The sequence below is a fragment of the Aquarana catesbeiana genome, linkage group LG02 (genome assembly GCF_042186555.1).
Source record: "Aquarana catesbeiana isolate 2022-GZ linkage group LG02, ASM4218655v1, whole genome shotgun sequence".
Taxonomy (NCBI): domain Eukaryota; kingdom Metazoa; phylum Chordata; class Amphibia; order Anura; family Ranidae; genus Aquarana; species Aquarana catesbeiana.
The window spans coordinates 107824275-107851685 of NC_133325.1; the positions used below are offsets into that span (position 1 = coordinate 107824275).

Here is a 27411-nt window from a genome sequence, read left to right on the forward strand (position 1 = left end):
TACTGTCCACTACACTACACTGACCACTACACTATACTGTCCACTACACTGACCACTACACTACACTGACCACTACACTATACTGTCCACTACACTGACCACTACATTGACCACTACACTACACTGACCAGTACACTATACTGTCCACTACACTACACTGACCACTACACTATACTGTCCAGTACACCGACCACTACACTACACTGACCACTACACTACACTGACCACTACACTGACCACTACACTATACTGTCCACTACACTGACCACTACACTACAATGACCACTACACTATACTGTCCACTACACCGACCACTACACTACACTGACCACTACACTACACTGACCACTACACTATACTGTCCACTATACTACACTGACCACTACACTACACTGACCACTACACTATACTGTCCACTACACTGACCACTACACTATACTGACCACTACACTATACTGTCCACTACACTGGGCACTACACTAGACTGACCACTACACCACACTGACCACTATACTATACTGTCCACTACACTACACTGACCACTACACTGACCACTATACTACACTGACCACTATACTACATTGACCACTATACTACACTGACCACTACACTACACTGACCACAATACTGACCACTACACTACACTGACCACTACACTATACTGACCACTACACTACACTGACCATTATATTGTCCACTACACTACACTAACCACTATACTATACTGTCCACTATACTGAGAACTATACTGTTCACTACCTACACTGACCACTATACTATACTGTTCACTACACAGAACTATACTGACCACTACACTGTCCACTACACTGACCACTATACTGTCCATTACACTACACTGACCACTATACTGTCCACTACACTACACTGACCACTATACTACACTGACCACTATACTGTACACTACACTAACCACTATACTACATTGTCCACTACACTAACCACTACACTACACTGACCACTATACTATACTGACCACTATACTACACTGACCACTATACTGCACTGACCACTACACTGACCCCTATACTACGCTGACCACTATACTGTCCTGCCTACAGTAACTCTCTCTGTCTCTCTGCCCTGCCTCTCCCCAGTCCGTGTTCATCCTCATCTTCCTGTCCTGCATGATCGGTTCGGACTCCGGAGGATAGGAGGAGAAGACAGCGGCCGCAGTGGCTTTTCATTACTTGCCTCCCCCGCGCTCTGGCCACCATGTTTAGTGTCCGGCGCACTGTGATTGGGCGTATGGGGGTCATGTGCGGAGGCGGGTCTTCAAAAGCAACCGCGATAGCGGACAGGCCAGCCCCACGCCGCACATAACCCCCATATGCCCAATCACAGGGCGCTGGACACTGAACATGGCGGCCGGAGCGCGGGGGAGACAGGAACTAAAATTCGGAGGAGGCAGCCAGTAGTGACACACACTGGTGCAAAATTTCGCCCCCCTAAATGTCGCGCCCGGGGCCACGGCCCCCTCCTCACCCAACATGCTACGCCACTGCTAGAGCCCATCAATGCTGACCACTAAAAACTGACCAACCTGACCCACACTGACCCAACACACACTGACCTACCGGACACACACTGATCGTTACCTGGACACACACTGTCGCACACTGACCTACCCGCCACACACTGACCTACCCGACACACACTGACCTACCTGACACACACTGATCATTACCCTGATCCACACTGACGCACACTGACCTACATGACCCACACTGACCTACCCGACACACACTGATCTACATGACCCACACTGACCTACCCGACACACACTGATCATTACACTGACCCCCACTGACCTACCTGACCCACACTGACCTACCTGACGCACACTGACATGCACTGACCTACCTATTACATGTCAGACTTCAGGTGACCGTGACCTCCTCCTGCAGCTCAGCCGTAGTGTGCGGCGCCGCCATCCCAGTAGAGAGCAGGCAGAGACAGGAGAGGAGAGCTGCCCGCCAGAGCGCCAAGTGGGGATCTCATAGTGGTCGGCTTGGCCGCATTGTAATGCCCGCCTTCTAAAGCCTGCAACGCCTATTATGGATGTCACACGTCCCGCGGTCCTGGCATTGGACCAGTGGGACATCCATCATAGGTGCTGCAGGCTCCAGAAGGCGGAACCTGCTATGTCACTCGGCCACACTCTGAGTCAGATCGGTCCCCGCTCGGGGCTAATAATAGATTTGTGAATGCCTGAGGCCCGGGGCTTTTTGGAGGCCCAAACGGGGCTCCAGCCCCCCCTCCTGACACCACTGTTCCAACTGTTCATCCATGCTTAAAAATTACTATTACGTTAAAAGTACAAATTATTATCAGATGAACTGCACATACTGTAATTACCATTCTTCCAATATAAGCGTTATTTGATAACCTCTTGTTTATACAAATTATCCAGAAAACAATAACAATTACGGAAAAAAAAGGATCCTGTAATATGTCCCCGGTATCCAGCAACTCTTATAGCATAGTTTGACAGTCTCTGATCATCTCTTCTATCATGTCTGCAGTCTCTGATCATCTCTTCTATCCTGTTTGCAGTCTCTGATCATCTCTTGTATCATCTCTGCCGTCTCTGATCATCTCTTGTATCATCTCTGCCGTCTCAGAGCATCTCTTGTATTCCGTCTGCAGCCTCTGTTCATCTCTTCTATCATGTCTGCAGTCTCTGATAATCTCTTGTATCCTGTCTGCAGTCTCTGATAATCTCTTGTATCATGTCTGCAGTCTCTGATAATCTCTTGTATCATGTCTGCAGTCTCTAATAATCTCTTATATCATGTCTGCAGTCTCTGACCGTCTCTTGTGTCATGTTTGCAGTCTCTGACCATCTCTTGTCTGCAGCCTCTGAGCATCTTTTGTATCTTATATGTAGTCTTCGACCATCTCTTGTCTGCAGTCCCTGACGCTCTAGTGCAGTGGTTCTCAACTCCTATCCTCAGGACCCACTAACAGGTCAGATTTGAAGTATTACCTTGGGGAGATGCAGACTAGAATACTGCAATCACTGAGCAGCAAATGATATCACCCATGATGTATTTCAAGTGGAGGGCCACCCTGAAAAAAAAAAAAAAATTCACCAAAAATCCTAAAAAAAATTAAAAAAAAAACATTTGAAAAAAAAAAATTAAACTTACCTAAACCCTTGTTGCTAGGCAGTCTTCCTAATCTGCCTCTTCCTCTTCCACGGTGTGTTCTGCTCCTCGGTGAGCGGCCCCGTTGTCTTCTGGGAACTGTGTGTGTTCCCAGAACACCACGGGGCCATTCACAGAGTGCCGCGCTGCTGGCGCGTGCACAGTAGGAGACTGGCAGTGAAGCCGCAAGGCTCCACTGCCTGTTTCCCTTACCTAGGATGGCGGTGCCAGGACCCGAGAGCCGAGGGACGGGTCGGCTTGTACTAGTGGGTCCTAAGGACAGGAGTTGAGAACCACTGCTTTATTGTATCCTGTCTGCAGCCTCTGACCATCTCTTGTATCATGTCTGCAGTCTTTGACCATGCCTAGTATCCTGTCTCTGACAATATCCTGTTATGTGTGTGTGTATAGTCTGTGACACTATTTATGTGTGGCCCTTAGTGATGTTGAGGCCCTTGAGTTTCCCCATAAAAGGAAAGTTGGCCACCACTGATCTAAACGAAAACTAGTAATGTTCCCCATAAGCCTGCACTCAGATGGCTGGTGGATAGTTTGCTGCATTGAGCAATTACAGGCGAACAGTGGCAGTGCCAGTGTTCTATCGGATAGTGCCCGCTATCAAGAAGTGCCCTGGATGTGCAAAAGTGCATGTTATGCGCAGCACAATGAACCTGCCCTGCCAGTGGATTTCTAATGATAGATACAGTAAGTGATAATGGTAATTTACAGTTGTAAATTATTGGTCGCACCTTTTTCCACCTTGTAATCTTATAATCTGATCGAGTGAAATATAATTCTTGAACATTTATTTCTGCCGATCAATGGAAAATGATTGATAATTTTTCCGCCCTGGACAATCAACTCTGATTGCATCTGATTAATAACGAGTCTAAATCGATCAGAAGGGAAGTTATGGCTCATCAATCATTTTCAGATTTGATTATTTTGATCAAATCACACATTAATCAGACAAAAAAACTGAAGTGTGTATGGTCACCATAAACATTACAATCTAATCATACAATCCCTGTGTAATCAACTTTAAATTTACCAAAACTGTGTAATATGAGGACCTACCTAAATTACCTGATCAACTTGTATACATACTTGCACTACATAATTGATAGATCTACTGGAAATTGTACAATCAGATTGTAATGTGCGTGGTGAGCTTTAAAGTGGTTCTAAAGGCAGACGGTTTTTACCTTAATGTATTCTATGCATGATGATAGAAAAACATTGTGTGCACCAGCAACAACCCCCCCCCCCCAATACTTGCCTGAGTCTCATCTTGATCCAGTGATGTGCACGAGAGCCTTGGCTGTCTGGGAACTCTTCCTCCTGATTGGCTGAGACAGCAGCAGGTGTCATCAACTCCCACTGCTGTTAATCAAAGTCAGTGAGCCAATGAGGAGAGAGGGTGGAGCCAAGTCGTGGCTCCTTGTCTGAATGCACACAGAGCAGTGGCCCGGGAGCAAGCATGCTCTGGTGCCCCCATAGCAAGCTGTTCGCTTGTGGGCACTTGGCAGGAGGGAGGGGCCAGGAGCACTAGTGAGGGACCCAAGAAGAGGAGGATCTGGGCTGCTCTATGCAAAACCAACTGCACAGAGTAGGTGAGTATAATATATTTATTCTTAAACAAACAAAAAAAAACTTTAATGTCACTTTAAAGTTACTAAAAATAGCAAACCTAAAGGGCCCATTACACTTGTTTGAATTGTCATGCGACTTTGGACATGACAAGTTGCAGCCCATTGTTTGTAATGGCACCCGTTCAGATCGTCGCAGCAAGTTTCACCTTGAAAAGGTGCTTGCACTAATATGGTGCGACTTATGATGCGACTTTCATCCATAGAATGTAAAGTCGGATCGAAGTTGCGCTCCAAATCGGCACTGGAAATTATGCAACTTTGAAGATGCGTTGATGTGAATGGAGCCTAAGCAACCAATTAATTTTGAATCAGGCAGGCCCTTACACTATATAGTTGATAATGAAGCCAAAATAAAATTGTACAATAAGACTGTATATTGTATGCCGCTCTTTTGCTAGCGGTGCCCCGGACTTCTGCGTCGTCTTCTTCCCTCTTCTCTTCTTCCAATGTTGACACGACACTCTCTCCCACTGTAATGTTGTCTGAGCGCTCCGCAATGACTTATATAGGCAGTGACCCCGCCCCCTTATGAAAAGTTGCCAGCGGTTTAGACATTAATGGTTGTGTGTTGAGTTAATTTGAGGGCACAGCAAATTTACACTGTTATACAAGCTGTACACAGTAAAAATCTCTCCTGCGCTCAGGTGTCCATGAACCGAACGTGTGGTGCGACCGCCTAAAAAGGTAATGCCTAATGTCTTGCAGCCCTCCTTTGAACAATGGGTATTCAAGCTAGAAAAAAACAGAAAAGAAGGAGGGCGCACCAACCTAGTGCATTACCACTGATAAACTTTAATGTAGCATAAAAACAGCAAAAATTATACTCACAAACGAGCTTACAAAACCAGCTTTGAAAAGGGTGCAACAGCGCTGTTTCTGTGAATCGACACACCAGGACCTATTGCCAAGAGGGTCAAACCGGTGCAAATGGCTCTTCAGAGCCTAAGCGGGCAACCCCTTTTCTGTTTTATACAAGCTGTACACTCACTACTTTACATTGTAGCAAAGTGTCATTTCTTCAGTGTTGTCACATGAAAAGATATAATAAAATATTTACAAAAATGTGAGGGGTGTACTCACTTTTGTGAGATACTGTATTAGTGATCTATAGGAATATATTGGAGTGATCTATAGGAATATATCAGAGTGATCTATAGGAATATATCGGAGTGATCTATAGGAATATATTACAGTTATCTACAGGAATATATTAGAGTGATATATAGGAATATATCAGAGCGATTCTACTGTATTCTATGGGAATATATCGGAGCGATCTATGGGAATATATCGGAGCGATCTATGGGAATATATCGGAGCGATCTATGGGAATATATCGGAGCGATCTATGGGAATATATCAGAGCGATCTATGGGAATATATCGGAGCGATCTATGGGAATATATCGGAGTTGTCTAGGGGAATAGATCGGAGTGATCTATAGGAATAGATCGGAGTGATCTATAGGAATATATCGGAGCGATCTATGGGAATATATCGGAGTTGTCTAGGGGAATAGATCGGAGTGATCTATAGGAATATATCGGAGTGATCTATAGGAATATATCGGAGTGATCTATAGGAATATATCGGAGTGATCTATAGGAATATATCAGAGATCTAAAGGAATATATCAGAGATCTATAGGAATATATCGGAGTGATCTATAGAAATATATCGGAGTGATCTATAGGAATATATCGGAGTGATCTATAGGAATATATCGGAGTGATCTATAGGAATATATCGGAGTGATCTATAGGTGTATATCGGAATGATTTATAAATAAAGTGTATTGGAGATCTCCTGATCCCGGTGTATCCTCCCCTCCTCGGGCGGTGATTAGTGATGGTCCTCAGCTGGTCCGCACACTGATAAGGTCCGCTCCCCGCCCCTCCGCTCACACCCAGCACAGGGATGGCGGGGTTCCTGTACTCGCCGTACAGCGCCTACCAGCACTACACTCCCCCGGCTCCGCAGCCTTCTGCCCGGAACAAGCAGGCCAGCTGGAAGTCCGGGAAGAGCGCGGAGCCCACCGACTACCTGGACAACCTGCAGAGAGCACAGCTGAAAGCCATCTTGTCCCAGGTGAACCCCAACCTCACCCCCCGCCTGCGCCGGGCCAACACTAAGGAGGTAGGGGTGCAGGTGAACCCGCGGGTGGACACCGGAGTACAGTGCTCTCTGGGGCCCCGCACCCTCCGGAGACCCAATCCTCCACCCCCGCCGCCCGAGGCTGTGCGATTCACCCGCCCCCTGGCCGTCTATTCCCCGGTACTGGAGCGCCGCCTCCACTCTCTGCGTCCAACCGACTACAAGAACGGCCAGAACGAGGAGCGGGGGGCGGAGAGGGAGGCGGAGCAAGAGGCAGAGCCGAGCGGCGAGAAGAGCGGAGACGACCATGAGGAGCTTAGGAAGTCGGCCTTCCAGGTACCAGAAGGGGGGGGGGGAGCAACAATAGGACTAGATGCACTAATCCCTACTGTACCTCCACCCCAACTAGATGCCCTGAACCCTAGTATCAATCTTGCAATAGAACTGGATGGACTAATCCCTCCGAATATCCCCCCCTCCCCCAACCCTAGCATCCTTCACCCTGCATTAGGACTAGATCTGCTAATTTTATCCAACTGCACCTGTTCCTCTTCCCTGGACTCCTGCACCCTAGGTTCAAGCTTTGGTATTCACCCAGCAAAACTACCTGGATTAGCCCCAACCGCACCATTCTCCACCCACCCCCCTCCCGGGACCTGAACCTCAATGTCCTTTAGTCACTAATGGGTCTGTTTCATTAATTCTGCTGTAGGACTAGAGGTACTGTACCAACTCAACCCTTTCCTGGAAACACTCTTCACATTGACATAGGACTAATCCCGACTGTGGATCAGTACCTCTGTGGACACTACCCTAGTATTCCAAATCCTGCTATGGGACTAGAGGAACTAATCCCTAAGCACTTCTGCCACCAACTGGCTGCCCTGCACCCTAGTATCCTTAAACCTGCAGAAAGGCTAAATATACTAAATACCCCTGGACACTTGCACCCTTGCATGCACACACTGAGCCCTAGCATTTACCCTGCAGAAGGACTAGATGGACTAATCCAACTGCACCCCTCCTCACATACTGGACATACCTGTAGTGGGTGCAGATGTACAGCGGCTAAGGGGGCAGGTGGTATTGGCTCAGCTAGAACTATAATTATGCCTAGTATGACTAATTAGTCATAGTAACCCTTTCCTGTGTACAGGACATTCTTACTTTGTCTCATTGTTGACACATCCCTTTTTGATGTCTCGATAAGTTACCATCCAAAGCCTCTCATGAACTGTAAGTGGCCACACTGACCTACATGCACAGGCAAAGGTCTTGCTGCTGTCAGGAAGCTGGTGAAATCTGCAGCTGGAGAGTGCATGTAGATGGCTGGAGAATAACCGCATAGAGATGTGACTGGGGTTTCCTTTCAATGTTCAGGGTGATAGGTGGGGGTTTGGCTTCCTGAAGCAAGCTTGTAAAGTGGGGCTCTGTGCAGTATAAACAGTGTTAGCTTTGTCTGGAACTTTTACAGTTAGAAGCACTATTAAAATGATCTTTGCATTGGATTATTTTCAGGGTTCCTAAGTGGGAACTCCAAATTTATTTTTATTTATGTATGCATTTGTCTTTCAGTTCTTGGAACAAAAATATGGCTATTTCCACTGCAAAGACTGTAAAACGCGATGGGAGAGTGCCTATGTCTGGTGCATTTCTGGAAGTAATAAGGTGAGTGCATTGATCTCAGATGAGATCACATAACAAATGGAATCCCTCCCTTAATAGGTTACCAGTCATGTCTGCCCATCACACTTTCCTGGATCACAGGGCTCATCAGTAATGGGTGCTGTAGTGACTACCAGCTGGATACATCAGCTTAATGTACATATTCACCAGCACACAATGGATCCTCAAATGTAGTCCAAAACCTTTATTGCAGAAAGCTTGCATCCAGTGGTGGCCAGACAACCTGTTAAACTGTTAGTCCTATTTAACAAGTGTGGTGTTTGGCTTTTTTTAAAACATTTTTTAATTTTTTTTTTTTTTTTTTGGTCTGTGTGATTTAGATGGGTTTTCAATATGCAGGGTGGGGCTTTGAGCGTCATGTTTCCGTCTTGTTGTTTCATGGAACACAAGGCGTACTGGGCAGTGGCACACTGTGTATTGCATGCAATTGTTCTACAGATGTATGGTAGTTTTTGACTATTGTGCTGTTCCCCGGCCCCCCAATTTTTATTTTTTAGCACCAGCTGCCACTGGCCACATCACTAAGGGAATAGGTGCAAGTGATCTTTCTGCAATAAAAGCTTTGGCCTACATTTGAGAATCTATGGTGTGCTGGCGAATATGTGCATCGCTTCTTGATGGGTTACCAGTCGCATTAGATGGCGTTTGGCATCTAAACACATATATTGTAACTTCCAATCACTACATGAAATGGCTGCATTCGCTTTTTTTTTTTTTTTTTTTAACCTGGTCCTAGAGCAGTGTTTCTCAACTCCGGTCCTCAAGGTGCCCCAACAGTTCATGTTTTCAGGCTCACCATTATTTTGCACAGGTGATTTTATCAGTTTCACTGCCTTAGTAATTACCACAGCTGTTTCATCTGAGGGATATCCTGAAAACATGACCTGTTGGGGTGCCATGAGGACTGGAGTTGAGACTCGCTGTCCTAGAGTGGCAACAAACCACTTTATCCTCATTACATAGAAGGGAGTCTTCTTTAATTCAGACAAGATCTGTGAAAACTGGTAACATTTAGATTACTTTTATGCACAAAGTTTTGAAGATGCTTGCATTCTGGCAAGATCAACACTGTTTCTAAACCTGCAGAAATTGTACTTTGCCTGGGAAAACCTAATGCAGCCACCATTCTAAGGACTAGTAAACAGTACTGTTTAACATTGTTCCTAGATTTGGATATTTTAGTTTAGTGCTTGGTTGTAGTATGAAAAAATGTTTTGATGAGCCTAGTTTACACTATTGCAGTGCCTTTTAAAAAAGCTTTTTTTCATATAACTGGAACATCCTACAAATGCATATGAATCCACTGGTTTCAAAAATGCAGTACACACCACCAGGCTGCTAGTTGAAAGGGGCACCACTGGGCCCCATTGATTTTAGAGTGGGCCCAGGCTGCTAAGAAGCGAAAGGTAACCTGGACAGAAGAGGTGGCATTTACTGGCAACTATTCCCTGTGTGTTGTATCATGACCATGTAGGGCAGCCTATTCACTCGCATGGACTGCCCTATGCTTGATGAACATGGCAAAGTAGTTAATGGGAGCATTTTTGCTGCATTCCAGTTTGTGCACATTTTACCTCATGTTTGCCCTCCTACATTTGGGGTGCCAATAATGCAAGAGCAGAATGTATTGGCTGTGGGAATGCATGTGATTTGCATGCTGTCATGCACCCACAAACACCCCCTACAGTGTGAGCCTAGCCTAAGAAGTGTGTGTGTGTGTGTGTGTGTGTGTGTGTCTTCAGGAAATATGCATATAGGATGCTGGCTAAATTTATATATGGTACAACATTTATTAAAATGCAGCATATGGGGAGATGGACAACCCACCCATATATGAACCATACACCATAGTGGAAAATACTTCTGTAGGAAGCAAAAATGTTCCCAATGGTGCACAAACATCTTTTGTGTAGGCAGGTGCTAACAGTTTGCAATGTACTGTGTATAATATGCTGCTGATCTTGTTGGCGTAACTGCTGTGACATCTGCCATTTCACCTGTTGAGGTTCCTGTAGTTTGGAGTATTTAGGCAGAAGGGGTGGGGCTCCGGAGCTGGTATACCCTTCTTGAGACTGACCATGGGATGGAAGGGACCATACAGATATGAAGTGGGACAACTGGTGAGTGAGTTACCAGAACTTGGGGAAACTAATACAAGTGAGGGTATGACACCACCACAAAGCTGTAATGGCTCTCAGTGTTAGACAAATGCTCCCGTTTCCCTGAAAATAAGACCTAGCGTGATTGTCGGTGATGGCTGCAATATAAGCCCTACCCTGTTCCCTGAAAATAAGATCTACAAGGACTTTAACTAGGGCTTTTTTTTTTTTGGGGGGGGGGGGGGGGTAGGGCTTATATTGCAGCCATCACCAATAATCAAGCTAGGTCTTATTTTCGGGGAAACAGGGTATCTATTCTGTTGCATGGCCATGTAACTGCTGCAACCCACTTTAGAGTTGGTAAGTGAAACACCTGGTCTGACTTGCTGGGAGTATAGAGCGAAGTCTTATGGTGTATGGGAGTGGGGAACAAACTAAACACAGAGGCAGCCAGTTTGGGGGAGGTGGTGGCGAGTGATGGAGGTTTTTTGGATGCATGAATTGGTGGCTGTATGGTCTAGCAGCAGGGACCCCAGGTTGGGGCCCACTGTGTAGCAGAGCTTTTACCCTGGGCTTCCACTGATGCCTCAAAGTATACAACAGCATCCTTGATTCCTTCAGCTTGAAGACTAAGTGTAAACATATTAAAGAACTGGTGGAATAAATTTTTTTTTTTTTTTTTTTTTCTTTTTCCATCAAAATGACTTTAGTCGTGCTAGAACAGGTGTAAAGTTAATCTACTGGTGTGGGGCTCAGTGCAGTGCTGGCCATAAGGGGTGCTAACTCGCATGAAAGCTATATCGGACTAATCTGTACTTTATGATAAAGTTGATGGCATGCGGGCCCCCCATCTCCACCCACCAGTATGTGCTCTGTGCAAAAAATGTTTTGGCTAGACATACACTGGAGTTCGGTGAGAAGACTGCTCAATAACGTAAGGGGGGGGTCCTGCACTGACCACCATTGTAACAGAACACTTCACTTTCCACTAAAGGTAATCTTTCCTCCGACTTGGGCCCCTTTCACACCTGTGACTTGTCCTGTGACTTGGGACTGCAAAGTCACATAAGTCATGCCCCATGATTTTCAATGAGTACCATTCATATCTGCAACTTCTAAGTAGTCCCTGCACTACTTGGGTCTGACTTTGAGGCGTCTTAAGGTCCCTAGACCTCAACATAACATAGGCATTGCTTCAAGTCGTGGCAAAATTGCACGACTTTCAGGTCGCACAAATGTGAAAGGGGCCTTAGAGGACCAGCATTTAAAAATTGGCCTGTGATCACTGATACATGAAAATTGGCATCATGTAAGATGGATATCTATTTTTTTTTTTTCTCCTTCCCTGCCCTCCACCTTTCCCAGTTTAGGGGAATTTAGCAGTGTTTGGAGTTGGGGCAATCATTTCAATGGTCAGAATCTTCTTGAAAATGAAGTGTTAAATGCGCCTAGTGTTTAGATGTTGCTGCATTTAATTTTCTGTCAACACTCCCTCTCCTGAATGTGATTCTTCTGTGTTTAGAAGAGCATTTTACTGCCCCTAAACTCTGCTGCTCCCAAACTCTGGTAAAGGCCTAGGTGTACATGGACACATAGGCATTTATTGAGTTGAGGCGCTTTGGCAAAAATAAAACCACCAAAAGCTGTCATGTGAGTTCAGTAACAGCAGTATACACAAGGCCTTGCCAGTGGTGGCTGGTGTGCAAATTTGTATTTTTTGGGGCGGGGCACTAGCAAACCTTAGTTCTGTATCTAACATTCTTTACTCTTGTAAACTTTAATTCCTTCCTTGGATTTTCCATGTGCAGAAGGGGAAATTTTTTAAACTATTTGCTTTTTGCAGGTTTATTTTAAACAGCTATGCCGCAAGTGCCAGACGGGTTACAATCCTTACAGAGTGGAAGAGATTCAGTGTCAGGTAACTGATCTTTCATATATAAACTTGTTGTGTATGGATTACGGGAACAACTGCACAAGTTGTCTTTGGGTTTGTATTCATGGCACTACTTTGGACTGTTATCCTAACTTTTGGCTACATTTTTGTTCACTACATTTTTGTTCACTACATTTTTGTTCACTAAACATGTGGCTACTGGTGTACAAAGATTTAGTTTATACAGCTTCCTTAAAATCTCTAAACTGATAAATGTATTTAGCTGTTACCTGCTTTGTGTGGTGGTTTGGCACAAAGCAGCACTAATTCTCTACAGGTCCCCTGCTGGTGCTCTGGCTAACCCCAAGTCTTGCTGCTGCCCGATTGGGCATGGGTAAGTATACTTGGGGGGGGGGGGCTGCGCTGCACAAGCATATTAAGGTAAACGCCTGCCTATAGAAACAACTTTAAAATCAAAGGCGTAGTGTATACCTGAACACCTGGGTAAGGTGCAGGTTAGTGTCTTGCCTGTCTCGTGTGATCCAGGCCCTGTGGCTTGACCAAGGATCTGTCAACTTGGTCATCCTGTGTATAACACTACTGGACTGTCGGTGCACAGCAGTGTTGCCCCAAGTTTTGACCTGGGTAACCATTATTGGTTCTGCCACTGCGGTCAGAGCCCTCTAGTGGCATTGTGCATCTCACTCCAGTCATGTATTGACTGTGAAATGCATGAGTTCTCTAGAGATGCAGGACAGAAGATGCTTGTGCCATCACACGTAGCTGACAAGCTTTACAGCAGTTCTTTTGAGTGTGGTTATGGCGTGTTCTCTTCTGGTGCCCTAAACTTGCAGTTTGTAAAAATATTAATATGACCAACTATCAGAGTTTATACTTGCCTGCCGCATCTGTAGTATCTCCATAAAGGTGTGGGGACTGGTAAATGGATACACTTAATTTTTAAATATGGTGGTGCCAGGGGTTTGTCTTATGCACACTTCAGCTTCAGTCTAACTAAAGATTGTGTGTTGGCTCTAGTTTTGCATTCAAAGCAGTATTAAACCCCAAAACCTTTATTATACTGCAGCTTAGCAATTTAAGTGCTGAAGCCTTTCTAGCAGCTTGTAAGTGGCAGGCAGCACTCACAAATGCTTTGTAAAAGCTTGCTGTTCACCCAAAAACAGTCTTTGGCCCATTTCACAGAGGCTTCAGCTTGTATAAGCAGTGAAGCTTGTGGCACTTGAACTCTGTGCATAGGTCTCCAAGACCATTTTACAAGTGGTAGCTCTTCTGGCACACAGGTGCCCCATTCCTTTACGATAGGACCACAGTGCACTTCCTAGCAACTTGCTTTAAAAGGGTTAGCCGTTCTAATTCTGCATGTAATTTCGGCCTTGCATGCTGCATTGGCTTTGATGGTGGATTTCAGATTTTGTGTGCCGCTTCTATAATCTGATATACAGGCTGTTTACTTAACAGACTTAACATATATATATATATATATATATATATATTTTTTTTTTTTCTTTCTCCTTCTAGGCTTGTTCAAAGACTCGTTGCTCCTGTCCCCAAAAGAAAAGACACATAGATCTGAAGAGGCCTCACCGCCAGGAACTGTGTGGTCGCTGCAAAAACAAAAGGCTCTCTTGTGACAATACTTACAGCTTTAAGTATATAGTCTGATGTGGAGCATAGTATTATGACTGAAGAGCACTTTGTTCAACTGCATGGCACTTTGTGGAGATGGCACTGAATCCTGGTTTTTGACCCCGGCACTGGATAATGGACTGATTTTGTATCTGTCTTGTAGTTTGGCAATATTTTGTATACTTTGTAAATAAAGCTTCTTTGACAGTATATTAAGATTTTGATTAACCTCCCAGTATTCATGGCAGATTTGAGTTGGGAGGTGTACTGCAGTCACCACATCCTCAGTGTAACAGTCTCTTGCACCATAAGCGTTGGCATGGCAGAGCTAGGCTTTCAGCAGAAAACAAATCCTGTTTGACTTTCTATTGCTGTAGCGCAATACAGCCAAGTGCCCTTCTTGCACTTTTCCAGGGTTAAATTTGTGTGGATACATACACTTCAAATTTGTATTGGCAGTTCTATGCTGTTGGGTAGGTATGACAACCCCTTTGTGTCATGCCACCCAAATATATGGGTGTAACATGCTGCAAGAGATGGGAGCTGGCACTCCTTTTTTTAGAGCAACTTTTGCCTGCAGCTTTTTGAAGACTTCTTGCAGTTTATGATTTATGGAAGCTCACAAAAAAGCAACTTACTCCCCATTTCCAACCCCCCCCCCCCGTGTGACATAAAAAGTTGCAACCCGACCACCATTTTATTCCCTAGGATGCCTGCTAAGAAAAATTTTATATATATATATATATATATATATATATATATATATATATATATATATATATATTTTATATAAATTTCTGTTTTTAACATGTAGGAGAGTGTCAGAATTGGCCTGGGTGGATTTAGCTCATAAACATGTTCCTGACTAGGGTTGAGCTTCGAGTGGAACTCATGTTTGACTTGAACAGCAGCTATTTGCCGAACAGTGAACAATTTGGGGTGTTTGTGGCAAATTCTAAAGCTGCAGAACACCCTTTAAAAGTCTATGTGAGAAAGAAAAAGTGCTAATTTTAAAGTCTTATATGCATGGTATTGTCATAAAAAGTGTTTGGGGACCTGGGTCCCACCCCATGGGACATGGATCAATGCAAAAAAGTTTTAAAAAGGGCTGTTTTTCAGGAGCAGAGATTTTAATAATGCTTAAAGCGGTTGTATACCCGCAGAATTTTTTTTTTTTTTTTTTTTTTTTTACCCCTGTAAAGCAAAAGGCATAATGAGCTAGTATGCACCGCATACTAGCTCATTATGAAATACTTACCTTAGAACGAGGCGTGTCTTCCGGGTATTACGGTTCCAGCGCTGAGTGGCTGGAGACGCAATGTCATCGCATGCGCGCGGGAGGTTTCTTACCTGGCAAGGTCCGGCAGTTGCCAGGCCTTCAGCCGAGAATCCCCTGTGCGCATGCGTCGCGGCACATAGCGAGGGGAATATCTCCTAAACCGTACAGGTTTAGGAGCTTTTTTTTTTTTTTTCCTACAGGTAAGCCTTATTATAGGCTTACCTGTAGGTAAAATTTACAAAACACTATACAACCACTTTAAAGTGAAACAATAAAAGTGTAATATTCCTTTAAATTTCGTACCTGGGGGGTGTTTATAGTATGCCTGTAAAGGGGCGCATGTTTCCTGTGTTTAGAACAGTCTGACAGCAAAATGACATTTCAAAGGGAAAAAGTCATTTAAAACTACTCGCTGCTATTAATAAACTGCCGGTCTGACAATACACAAGTTCATTGCTAAAAACGGCATGGGAATTCCCCACAGGGGAACCCCCGAACCAAAATTTGTTGCTGTGGACAAGGGCCTCATCCCCACAACCCTTGCCCGGTGGTTGTGGGGGTCTGTGTGTGGGGGTCTCATTGTAATCTGGAAGCCCCCTTTAACAAGGGGAGCCCAAGATCCCGGCCCTCCCGTGTGTGTGTGTGTGTGTGTGTGTGTGTGTGTACAAAAGTATCCCTACCATTTCACAAACTGTCAAATGACAGTGTGGGTGTTTTTTTTTTTTTTTTTTTTTTTTTACAATTCATTATTTAAATGTTTCTTCTTTCTGCTATCTTCCTTCGAGTTCTTCCTCCGGTGTTCTCGTCCTGCATCTTCCTCCATGGCACCGACGTCTTCTTCCCTTCTCCTCGGGCCACTCCGCATCCATGATGGGAGGCTCCCGCTGTGTGATGCTTCTCTTCTGACGGTTGTTAAATAACGGAGGGTGGGGCCACCTGGTGACCCCACCCCCTCTGATGCACAGGGACTTGACAGGACTTCCCTGTGATGTCAGAGGGGGGTGGGTCACCAGGTGGCCCCGCCTCTTATTTAAGAAGTGTCACACAGCGGGAGCCTCCCATCATGGATGTGGAGTGGCCCAAGGAGAAGGGAAGAAGGCACCGCGGAGGAAGATGCCGGACGAGAACACCAGAGGAAGGAAGATAGCAGAAAGAAGAAACATTTAAATAAAGGAATTGTCAAACTCTCGTCTCGTCATTTTTGACAGGTGTGTTTTTTTTTTTTTTTTTTTTTTTTTTTTGTGACATGGTAGGTACCTCCTTACTATTTCTCACAGGGGCGAGGGCTGGGATCTGGGGGTCCCCTTGTGAAAGGGGGCTTCCAGATTCTGATCAGACCCCCCCCCACAGCCACCGGCCAAGGGTTGTGGGGATGAGGCCCTTGTCCCCATCAACATGGGGACAAGGTGTTTTGGGGGGCTACCCCAAAGCACCCTTCCAATGTTGAGGGCATGTGGCCTGGCACGGTTCAGGAGGGGGGGTGCTCTCTCGTTCTCCCCCCCCCCCCCCCTTTTTCCTGCGGCCTGCCAGGTTGCGTGCTCGGATAAGGGTGTGGTATAGATTTTGAGGGTGACCCCATGCCTTTTTTTTTTTTTTTTTTTTTTTTTTTTTTTTTATTTTGGCCGGGGTTCCCCTTAATATCCATACCAGACCTGAAGGGCCTGGTATGGACCCCCCACATTTTAAAATTTTGGTTCGGGGGTTCCCCTGTGGGGAATTCCCATGCCATTTTTATCAATGAACTTTTATGTGTATTGTCGGACCGGCAATTAATTAATAGCTGCGAGTAGTTTTAAATGACTTTTTTTTTTTTCCTTTGAAATGTCATTTTGCTGTCAGACTGTTCTAAACACGGGAAACATGTGCCCCCTTACAGGAATACTATAGACAACCCCCAGGTATGAAATTTAAAGGAATATTACACTTTTATTGTTTCACTTTAAGCATTATTAAAATCACTGCTCCTGAAAAACTGACATTTTTAAAACTTTTTTTTTTGCATTGATCCATGGCCCCTGGGGCAGGACCCAGGTCCCCAAATGCTTTTTATGACAATAACTTGCATATAAGCCTTTAAAATTAGCACTTTTGATTATTCATGTTCGTGTCCCATAGACTTTAACGGGGTTCGCAAGTTCTGGTGCAAACCGAACAGTGGGGTGTTTGGCTCATCCCTATTCCTGACCCTCAGGGTCTAGCAGATGGACATAATGGCAATAACCAGCTGCAGGGTAAGGTCTGCTAGGAAAAATAAGACTTTAGGCTTCCAGTCTCCTAGCCACAGGATCTTTAAACCTGAGCATGTCCTCAACTGGAACAGCCTGCTTCTTATGAAACTTTCCAATGCAGACAGGCTGGAGAATGCCAGGCAGGATTCAGAGGAACACTTCCTAGTGAGAGTCAAATTCAATTATAGAGGGCCTCAAATGCATACCTTGACAGTGCCAGATTGCCACACAATACCAGAACATTTTCATACATTGGATCAAGTTGGACAGCCCATTCAAAATAATTGTGCTATAACACACCACAATTACCAAAAATGTTGGTCCTGCACTATTTTTGCAGTGTATCACACAGAAAATGCACACAGAAGAAGTTGGAGTACAGCAACATTGATGTCAGTGGATGCAATAATAACCCCCAATATTGGTGTCACTGGAACCGATAATAATCTCCAACATTGGTACCAGCGAACACAATAATAATCTCCAAGATCGGTGTCAGTGGATGCAGTAATAACCCAACAGCTTCAAGATCCTGCTCATTCAGTGGGATGTTCTTTTGATACCTCATTCCTTTACAAGTTTGGGGGGGGGGGGGAGTGTGCCCTAGGTGTTCCAGCTCAGTAAGGACCCCTGAGAACTATGCAAGGGGTCCTTCCTACCTTATAGAAGGAGTTATAAGCCCACCGATTGTCTTTCTCCTCACCTCTGTCTGTGCTGTGCTACGGGTCAACTGGTCTGTAACCGTAGGAGTAACCACCCAGATGAGAGTCAAAAGCAGACACCTACAGTATCTCACAAAAGTGAGTACACCCCTCACATTTTTGTAAATATTTTATTATATCTTTTCATGTGACAACACTGAAGAAATGACACTTTGCTACAATGTAAAGTAGTAAGTGTACAGCTTGTATAACAGTGTAAATCTGCTGCCCCTCAAAATAACAACACAGCCATTAATGTCTAAACTGCTGGCAACAAAAGTGTGTACACCCCTAAGTGAAAATCTCCAAATTGGGCCCATTTTCTCTCCCCATTATCATGTGACTCGTAAGTGTTACAAGGATACAGGTGTGTTAAACTTGGTGTTATTGCAAAGAACTCTCAGAGGATCTGAAAAATAATAATTGTTGCTCTACATAAAGATGGCCTAGGCAGTGATGGTGAACCTTGGCACCCTAGATGTTTTGGAACTACATTTCCCATGATGCTCATGCACTCTGCAGTGTAGTTGAGCATCATGGGAAATGTAGTTGCAAAACATCTGGGGTGCCAAGGTTTGCCATCACTGCCCTAGGCTATAGGAAGATTGCCAAGACCCTGAAACTGAGCTGCAGCACAGTGGCCAAGACCATACAGCGGTTTAACAGGACAGGTTCCACTCAGAACAGGCCTCGCCATGGTCGACCAAAGAACTTGAGTGCACATCCTCAGTGTCATATCCAGATGTTGTCATTGGGAAATGTACGTATGAGTGCTGCCAGCATTGATGCAGACATTGAAGGGGTGGGGGGTCAGCCTGTCAGTGCTCAGACCATCAAATTGGTCTGCATGGCTGCTGTCCCAGAAGGAAGCCTCTTCTAAATATGATGCACAAGAAAGCCAGCAAACAGTTTGCTGAAGACAAGCAGACTAAGGACATGGATTACTGGAACCATGTCCTGTGATCTGATGAGACAAAGATAAACGTATTTGGTTCAGATGGTGTCAAGCGTGTGTGGCGGCAACCAGGTGAGGAGTACAAGGACAAGTGTGTCTTGCCTACAGTCAAGCATGGTGGTGGGAGTGTCATGGTCTGGGGCTGCATGAGTGCTGCTGGCACTGGGAGCTACAGTTCATTGAGGGAACCATGAATGCCAACAAAGTACTGTGACATACCGAAGCAGAGCATGATCCTCTCCCTTCTGAGACTGGGCCGCAGGGCAGTATTCCAACATGATAACGACCCCAAACACAGCTCCAAGATGACCACTGCCTTGCTAAAGAAGCTGAGGGTAAAGGTGATGGACTGGCCAAGCATGTCTCCAGACCTAAACCCTATTGAGCATCTGTCCTCAAATGGAAGGTGGAGGAGTGCAAGGTCTCTAAAATCCACCAGCTCCGTGATGTTGTCATTAAGGAGTGGAAGAGGACTCCAGTGGCAAGCTGTGAAGCTCTGATGAACTCCATGCCCAAGAGGGTTAGGCAGTGCTGGAAAATAATGGTGGCCAGACAAAATATTGACACTTTAGGCCCAATTTGGACATTTTCACTTAGGGGTGTACTCACTTTTGTTGCCAGCCGTTATCTTATTAACCCCTTCAGAACTGCGCTATAGCCGAATGATGGCTACAGCGCAGACCTACTTTGCCGGGAAGCCGTCAATAGATGTCCTCCCCTTTTCACGCTCCCCGCACGTGCTGTGATCACCGAGTCAACGAGACTCGAGTAATCACAGATCGGAGTAAGGGGCCGATTCCGGCCCCTTACCATGTGATCAGCTGTCAGCCAATGACAGCTGATCACGTGATGTAAACAAAAGATCGGTAATCTTTTTTTTTTTCCTTACGCAGACAGCGTGAGGAGTAAAAAAAGCCGATCACATCGGTCCCGAAGAGGAAGATGCACAGCCATCTCATCTGTGCCCACTAGTGCCGCCTGTCAGTGCCACCTCTGTGCCCACCAATTCTACCTATCAGTGCCCACCAGTGCCACCTCATCAGTGCCCATAAATGCAGCCCATCAGTGCAGCATATCAGTGCAGCCTCATCAGCGTACATCAATGAAGGAGAAAAATTTACCAGTTTGCAAAATGTAATAAAATATAAAACGGTTTTGTATTTTTTATTTTTTTTAACAAAAAATAAAAAACACAGAAGTAATCAAATACCACCAAAAGAAAGCTCTATTTGTGGGAAAAAAAAATGACAAAAATGTCATTTGGGTACAGTGTTGTATGACCGCGAAATTGTTCAAAGAGTGACAGCACTAAAAGCTGAAAATTGGTCTGGGCAGGAGGAGGGTTTAAGTGCCCAGTAAGCAAGTGGTTAATGGTCAATACCAATTCCCCTTCCTGTGAAAATCCACACTCACCATATTGTATCTGTGGAGGAGCAGTGTTGTCACCCTAGAACAGGAATACATAACACAACCTCCTTTATTAAATGGATGGGGTATTGTAGTCTTCAGTGATAGCGGTTAGGATTACATACCCTTTAAATTAACTTTTCTCAGCTAGAACTTTCTCCAAAAGTTGGTAGGTTTTGTTCGAGCTGCGGCTTATTGACCTATCTATCTGATAGTGTCTGCCAAATTCCAAGTCCAACGCCACTTGGCAGAGCCAGCAGCATGACACCAATGATCTTTTCAACAGTCTGTAAAAACGGTAGCATTCTGACCGCCATTCTTCCATGACCACCAACGTAAGTGTCATTTCTCAAACGACCTTCATTGAGATTATTTAGTCAATTTTTCAAGAACTAAAATTTATTTCAAAGGGTCCCCAAGATAAAAAAAAGACTGCTATAGATGCTTGTAAAACTACAGGGACCTCTCAGAGCCTAAAGATTACAGCTGCGTAATGGGAGACAATTGACCAGTTGGCAGTGGGCACAGATTGCAATGCAGGATCACTGGTCTCCAATCCTGGAACAGGCAACAGCAAGGGAAATATGATTATGGACTTAAATGAATAAAAAAATGGTTTTAATGTTTTATTTAAAAAAATAATGGGGCAATGGGTGGGAGCAGGGTTTGCTCGAAGACAGACATTAATTGAAAGTGCAATCAAAACACAGGGCTGGTTAAGAAACAGAAACTAACACGTGCCATGGGAGATACAATTGTATCCTCCTTGCTATGACCTAGTCTCCATAACGTACATCTCATCCTCCAAACCATGAACAATGCTTCGTAAGCCTTGGACTCTATCGGGTTCACAGCTTCTGTTTCTAGCTCCTCTGCTGCATAATTTCCACCCTTCTTACCACTGTAGAACTCGCCATAGCTGTACAGCTAACATAAGTTATTTAACTGGTAATTCAATTTCCAGGAATCTTCCAGGACAACACATGAGAAAGTGTGAAAAGGAAGCAATAACCTACTAGGGTGGCTACTGCTTGTAGGACCTTCTACCCAAAGGCTTAATCCTGACTGGAGAGTAGGCCATTCTACAGAGCGGTTCAGGCAAACCACTACTTCTTCCTGGAAATCAAGAAGAGATCTCCACTTCCCAATCCCACCCATCAAGGCAGCCAAGATCCACTGTCCCTGGGAGAATCTGAACAAGATATCATGAAAGGTTCCTCAACTAGCAAAGACTTTGCAATATGTTCCGTACCTCCCAGCCGCCCCAGATTCTCTGTGACCGCCCACAAAAAAAGTAAATCCCGGTGTTACACGAATCTGACTGAATCCCATAGTGGAGCCCAGTTCTGGAACTTAACTCCACTAATTCCCCAGTCAGTTGAGCGCTGCACTGCGCTGCAGCTGGCAAGGCTGAGACTAACACTCTCTGTGCCCAGGCAGCACAGCACAGCACACCTCCCCCGCCTGCCCACTCTACATTTAGTACAAATGGAAGAGGAGGGAGGCCAGGTCGGCTCCACCTCCTCCCCATACCCCCCGTTTCTGCCTGTGAAGGGATTGAGTGGGTGGGAATTTTATAAAGCAGTGCACATGATGTCACTGCCTGAGCTTCTGGAGACCAACCAGCCTCAGGTGAGTGATCTCTCCCCTCTAGTCATTCCTTCCATGTGTAATAGTTATCCCCTTCCGGTCTTCTATGTGCCATAGTGATCCTTCCTGCCCTTTCATGTGCCATAGTGGTCCTTCCTTTCGGCCTTCCATGTGCCATAGTGATCTTCCCTTCCTTCAATGTACCATAGTGATCTCTCCTGCCTTCCATGTACCATAGTGATCCTTCCTGCCTTCCATGTACCAATACTGATCCTCCTGCCCTCCATGTACTATAGTGATCCTTCCTGCCTTCCATGTGCCAGAGTGATCCTTCCTGCAGAAAGGGGCATTCCCAAGCATGCTTCCCTTGTAAGACACACACAGGTGCCATTCATTTTTAATGCAGTGTATTTGCGGCCACCAAACCACATGGTACTGCAATACTATGCGGTTTGGTGTGGTAAGATTTGATGAAGTAGTGCTTTGCTTAGTGTCTCCATCCACTTGAATAGGTGGCGGTCGATGGGCAGTAGTGCCCGCCAATTCATCAGGGGATATAACTCCTGCTGCAGCCATGAACGCAAAGCAATTACAGCTGCAGCATATGTACACACCCGGCTGCTGCCTCTGCAGCTAAAGGGGGGGCACTTGGTGAGGTGGTAAAACCCTGTGGTTGAGCCACGGCCTTACCACCCCTGCAACTCATGTGAATTGAGCCCTAAGTATTATGTTTTCATATTTCTGACATTTGAGATAAGATTTCCTTCTGATGTTCAATTACTGCACTGTGTACAGCAACTAGGCTCAGATTCTGTTTATTCATCGCTCTTTAGGCCACTCCCACTGTTAGGCACAACTTGACCATGACCATCATTTGCTACTATGTGCTACATGTACTGCAGTACTTATTCTTTGGCTTCATTCCAGGGGTCCTCAGGTCCTTAAAAATCCTCTATTTTAAGCTCTCTGTCTATTTTCAGTGTATACAAAACCAAATGTATTGGAAGTATTTTTCTAAATAAATGTGTTTGAGGTTTATATGAATGCCTGAGACCCCAGCTTGTGGCATAGCAATCAAAGCATATTTTATAGGTACAAAGAAGCCCAGGTTTTGTTTAATCGCGACCCTTAAGCCCCGCCTACTATCAAGTTTGACCCCCCCTTCATATAAGAGGTTCCCTATCACAGAGCCCCCATCAACACAGAGCACCCCAATCACACAGTTCCCTCTTCAAATCAAAGCCCTATCCTTTGGCTCCAGCAGTGTGGCAGAGGGCAAGAGATAGAGGAGGTCTGGAGAGGTGGAGTTCCATCTTCTCCTGAATGTTGGGGGGGCGCGCCCTGTATGCCACCTGCCCTGGATCAGGGTCATGCAATGTCATGATGTGGTGGGCCAGCTGCCTTCGTTATAGCAATTAATGATGCTGCCTGTTCTGGTCCCAAAGTGACATTGGTTGTTATGGTGTTGATAACAGGCCACCTGCACCATGACGCTGATCCAGGACAGACTGGAGGTAATATACTTACACCACCCTGGGTGAACCCTGCATGAGAGACCGGTCTATGAGCTTTATGTTTCTGGTTTTAAATTTGGAAGAGCCACCATATTTCATGTGCTGTCCTAGAAGTTGACTGAGGGAACATAATATTTTGCTGTACTGTACATTATTCTTTTATCATTTCCTAGTTTCACAGACTTTACTATTTATTTGTACAACAAAAACCGAGCTGTTGAATCAAGTTTGTCAAGATATTTCTGTCATTTGAAATGCAGACACATCACCCAACCAGGCGTGACATCGGTAATAACAGCACAGCGAGGTGGAGATGTATGTATGTGTCTTTGTACCTATAAATTCTGCTACCCAAATGTGTTTTCTGCCAGTCTTTGTGGACTGTACACACACATAGATAACTACATCTCATAGAAAGTGGCACTGATTAGTCGATGTCAGTGCCGTGCTTTGCATGAACACACCATGGTGAAACTTCAGATTAAATGTAAGACTGCAGCCTGACTAGCGTTTGTTTTCTTTGGCTGGGGACACAGGTCCACTGCAAGGGAGGACTTATATTTTTCCTTGAGTAGATTCTCGTTGGCTGCTCTAGATCACTTTAGTGCCGTTCATGATATTCTGCAATGACCAGAAAGTTACATCAAAAAATAAAAGTAGGTTTCCATGTCTTGCTGCAAATCACAACGATGTGCAGTGTTTTTATACTCCACCCAAAACCGTGTCTTTTTCTTTTTTTCGGTGGAGTGAGGCAGGGTTTATTATCCGGTCAGAAAGATCAGCTAACCCAATGTGGCTGCCAAGGTTTCTATCTCCATGTTTTATTATGGAGACTGGTGACACCATAAGGACTGGTGTACATGGGCGATTATTCTGTTCAGAAATGCTTTTATACAAAATCATATCATATGCTCAATACAAATTAGTGAATGTGAACAAGGATTAGAACCCCACATATTAAAGACCAGTAAGGTCTTTTGCAGGTTAAAAAGAAGTGAGGAGAAAAAAAATCAACCTGTTTGGGGGATCAAAACCCCCTTCATCAGGGCTAAAGAATAAAACAATATAAAATACATAAAGTATTAAAAAAGATAACTAATTCTAATATAAATAAAAAGAAAAAATTGTGTGCGCTTGCATTAGATACTTAAATCTATATTCCTGTGAGATTGTCATAAATAGATGAATAAATGAATAAACACCATCAGAGTTCATTTTAAGTGTAAGTGAATAAAAAGTCGCTATGCGACACAGCAAATAGCGATATGTAAATCAAATACTAATATCAACCATTCCATACAGATAAATATAGAAAACATGTGTGCAAAAAACAAGGTTATTCCACCAAAGTGCAAAGTCATAAGTGAAAGAGTTCAAAATTGCATCATGAGTCGCAAAAAAAAACGCATATCCAAAGTTCATAAGTTGCATTCCTTAGTGTGTATAAAGGAATAAGGGGACGTGAAGGGACCTCCAACCACCAGTGGATCCAAAGGTTGATAACAGATGTATCCTTACCAGACGCGTTGGACCTCCTTTATAGCAAGGTCTTAGAAGCATACAGATTTAGCCCTCTGCAGGGACAGGAGATGACAGCTCACCACACGACCGGAGATGATTCCGACACTTCCGCGTTGATGTAAATACTCCCTCGTTTTAAACTCGTGAATAAAGAAGGGGAGAAAAAGAAACTCCAATAGTGTAGTAGATAAAAAAAAGGGAATTTTATTGCCTCAGACAACTAGGCATCATGCAAAAACATCCAAAATATAAAATATAAAAACAGCAGAGATGCCCGTGCTAAATTACATGGGTCTCTATGGCGATCTGGCATACACTGCGTAGCCACGCCCTACATGTTTCGTGATAGGTCACGTCTTCAAAGGGGCACTTTGAAGACGTGACCTATCGCAAAACATGTAGGGCGTGGCTACGCAGTGTATGCCAGATCGCCATAGAGCCCCATGTAATTTAGCAAGGGCGTCTCTGCTGTTTTTATATTTTGCCAGCTTTTATAATTTGGATGTTTTTGTATGATGCCTAGTTGTCTGAGGCAATAAAATTCCCTTTTTTTATCTACTACACTATTGGAGTTTCTTTTTCTCCCCTTCTTTATTCACGAGTTTAAAACGAGGGAGTATTTACATCAACGCGGAAGTGTCGGAATCATCTCCGGTCGTGTGGTGAGCTGTCATCTCCTGTCCCTGCAGAGGGCTAAATCTGTATGCTTCTAAGACCTTGCTATAAAGGAGGTCCAACGCGTCTGGTAAGGATACATCTGTTATCAACCTTTGGATCCACTGGTGGTTGGAGGTCCCTTCACGTCCCCTTATTCCTTTATACACACTAAGGAATGCAACTTATGAACTTTGGATATGCGTTTTTTTTGCGACTCATGACGCAATTTTGAACTCTTTCACTTATGACTTTGCACTTGGGTGGAATAACCTTGTTTTTTGCACACAAGTTTTCTATATTTATCTGTATGGAATGGTTAATATTAGTATTTGATTTACATATCGCTATTTGCTGTGTCGCATAGCGACTTTTTATTCACTTACACTTAAAATGAACTCTGATGGTGTTTATTCATTTATTCATCTATTTATGACAATCACACAGGAATATAGATTTAAGTATCTAATGCAAGCGCACACATTTTTTTCTTTCTATTTAAATTTTTCACCTCATTGATATTTGTGGTTTTTGTTGCAGCTGCAGTCACACTAATTTTTGCTTGGTAGCGCAGGTTTTCTTTCTTTTTTTCCTTTTTTTTTTAATTCTAATATATAAAGTATCAAATTAAATATACAGTGGGGAAAATAAAGCTCCTGCAGATTTTGTAAGTTTGCCCACTTACAAAGAAATGAAGGGCCCATAATTGTTATCATGGGTGTATTTTAAATGATAGAGACAGATAATCAACCAAAAATACAGAAAAAACACATGATACAAATGGTTTAAATTGAGTTGCAGTTCAGTGAGTAAAATAAGTATTTAATTCCCTATCAACCAACAATAATTCTGGCTCCCACAGACTGACTACAGTATGTGGTACACAGATTAGTCCTGTCAATTTAATAAGGTGCTCCTAACGACAACTCATTATGTGTATCAAAGGTATTAGCCCAGAACTACATGGGAGGAGCTTGTGAATGATCTCAAGGCAGTCCACAGTCACCAAACGATTGGTAAAACAATACACTGCCATGGATTGAAATCCTGCAGCGCCTGCAAGGTCCCCCTCCTTTAAGAAGGCCCATGTAGAAGATCCATCTGAAGCTTGCCAATGAACATCTAAATGATTCAGAGAAGGATTAGGAGAAAATGCTGTGGTCAGATGAGGCCAAAATCGAGTTCTTTGGCATTAACTCGACTCGCCATGTTTAGAGCAAGAAAAAGGCTGACTATAACCCTAAGAACACCATCCCTACAGTCAAGCACAGAGGTGGAAGCATTATGCTTTGGGGCGGTTTTCCAGGAAAAACAAACAAAAAACAGCTTTGAGAAAATAAAACA

General features: G+C 44.3%; 1 protein-coding gene across 1 annotated transcript; it reads left to right on the forward strand.

The window, feature by feature from the left end:
- The first annotated feature begins 6727 nt into the window (after window positions 1-6727).
- On the forward strand, window positions 6728-14427 carry ZAR1L (zygote arrest 1 like). The gene is made up of 4 exons (XM_073617867.1): window positions 6728-7249; window positions 8489-8581; window positions 12542-12616; window positions 14111-14427. Exons 1-4 carry the CDS (start codon window positions 6737-6739, stop codon window positions 14252-14254), a joined length of 825 nt encoding a protein of 274 aa, XP_073473968.1. The 5' UTR covers window positions 6728-6736; the 3' UTR covers window positions 14255-14427.
- The last annotated feature ends 12984 nt before the right edge of the window (window positions 14428-27411 follow it).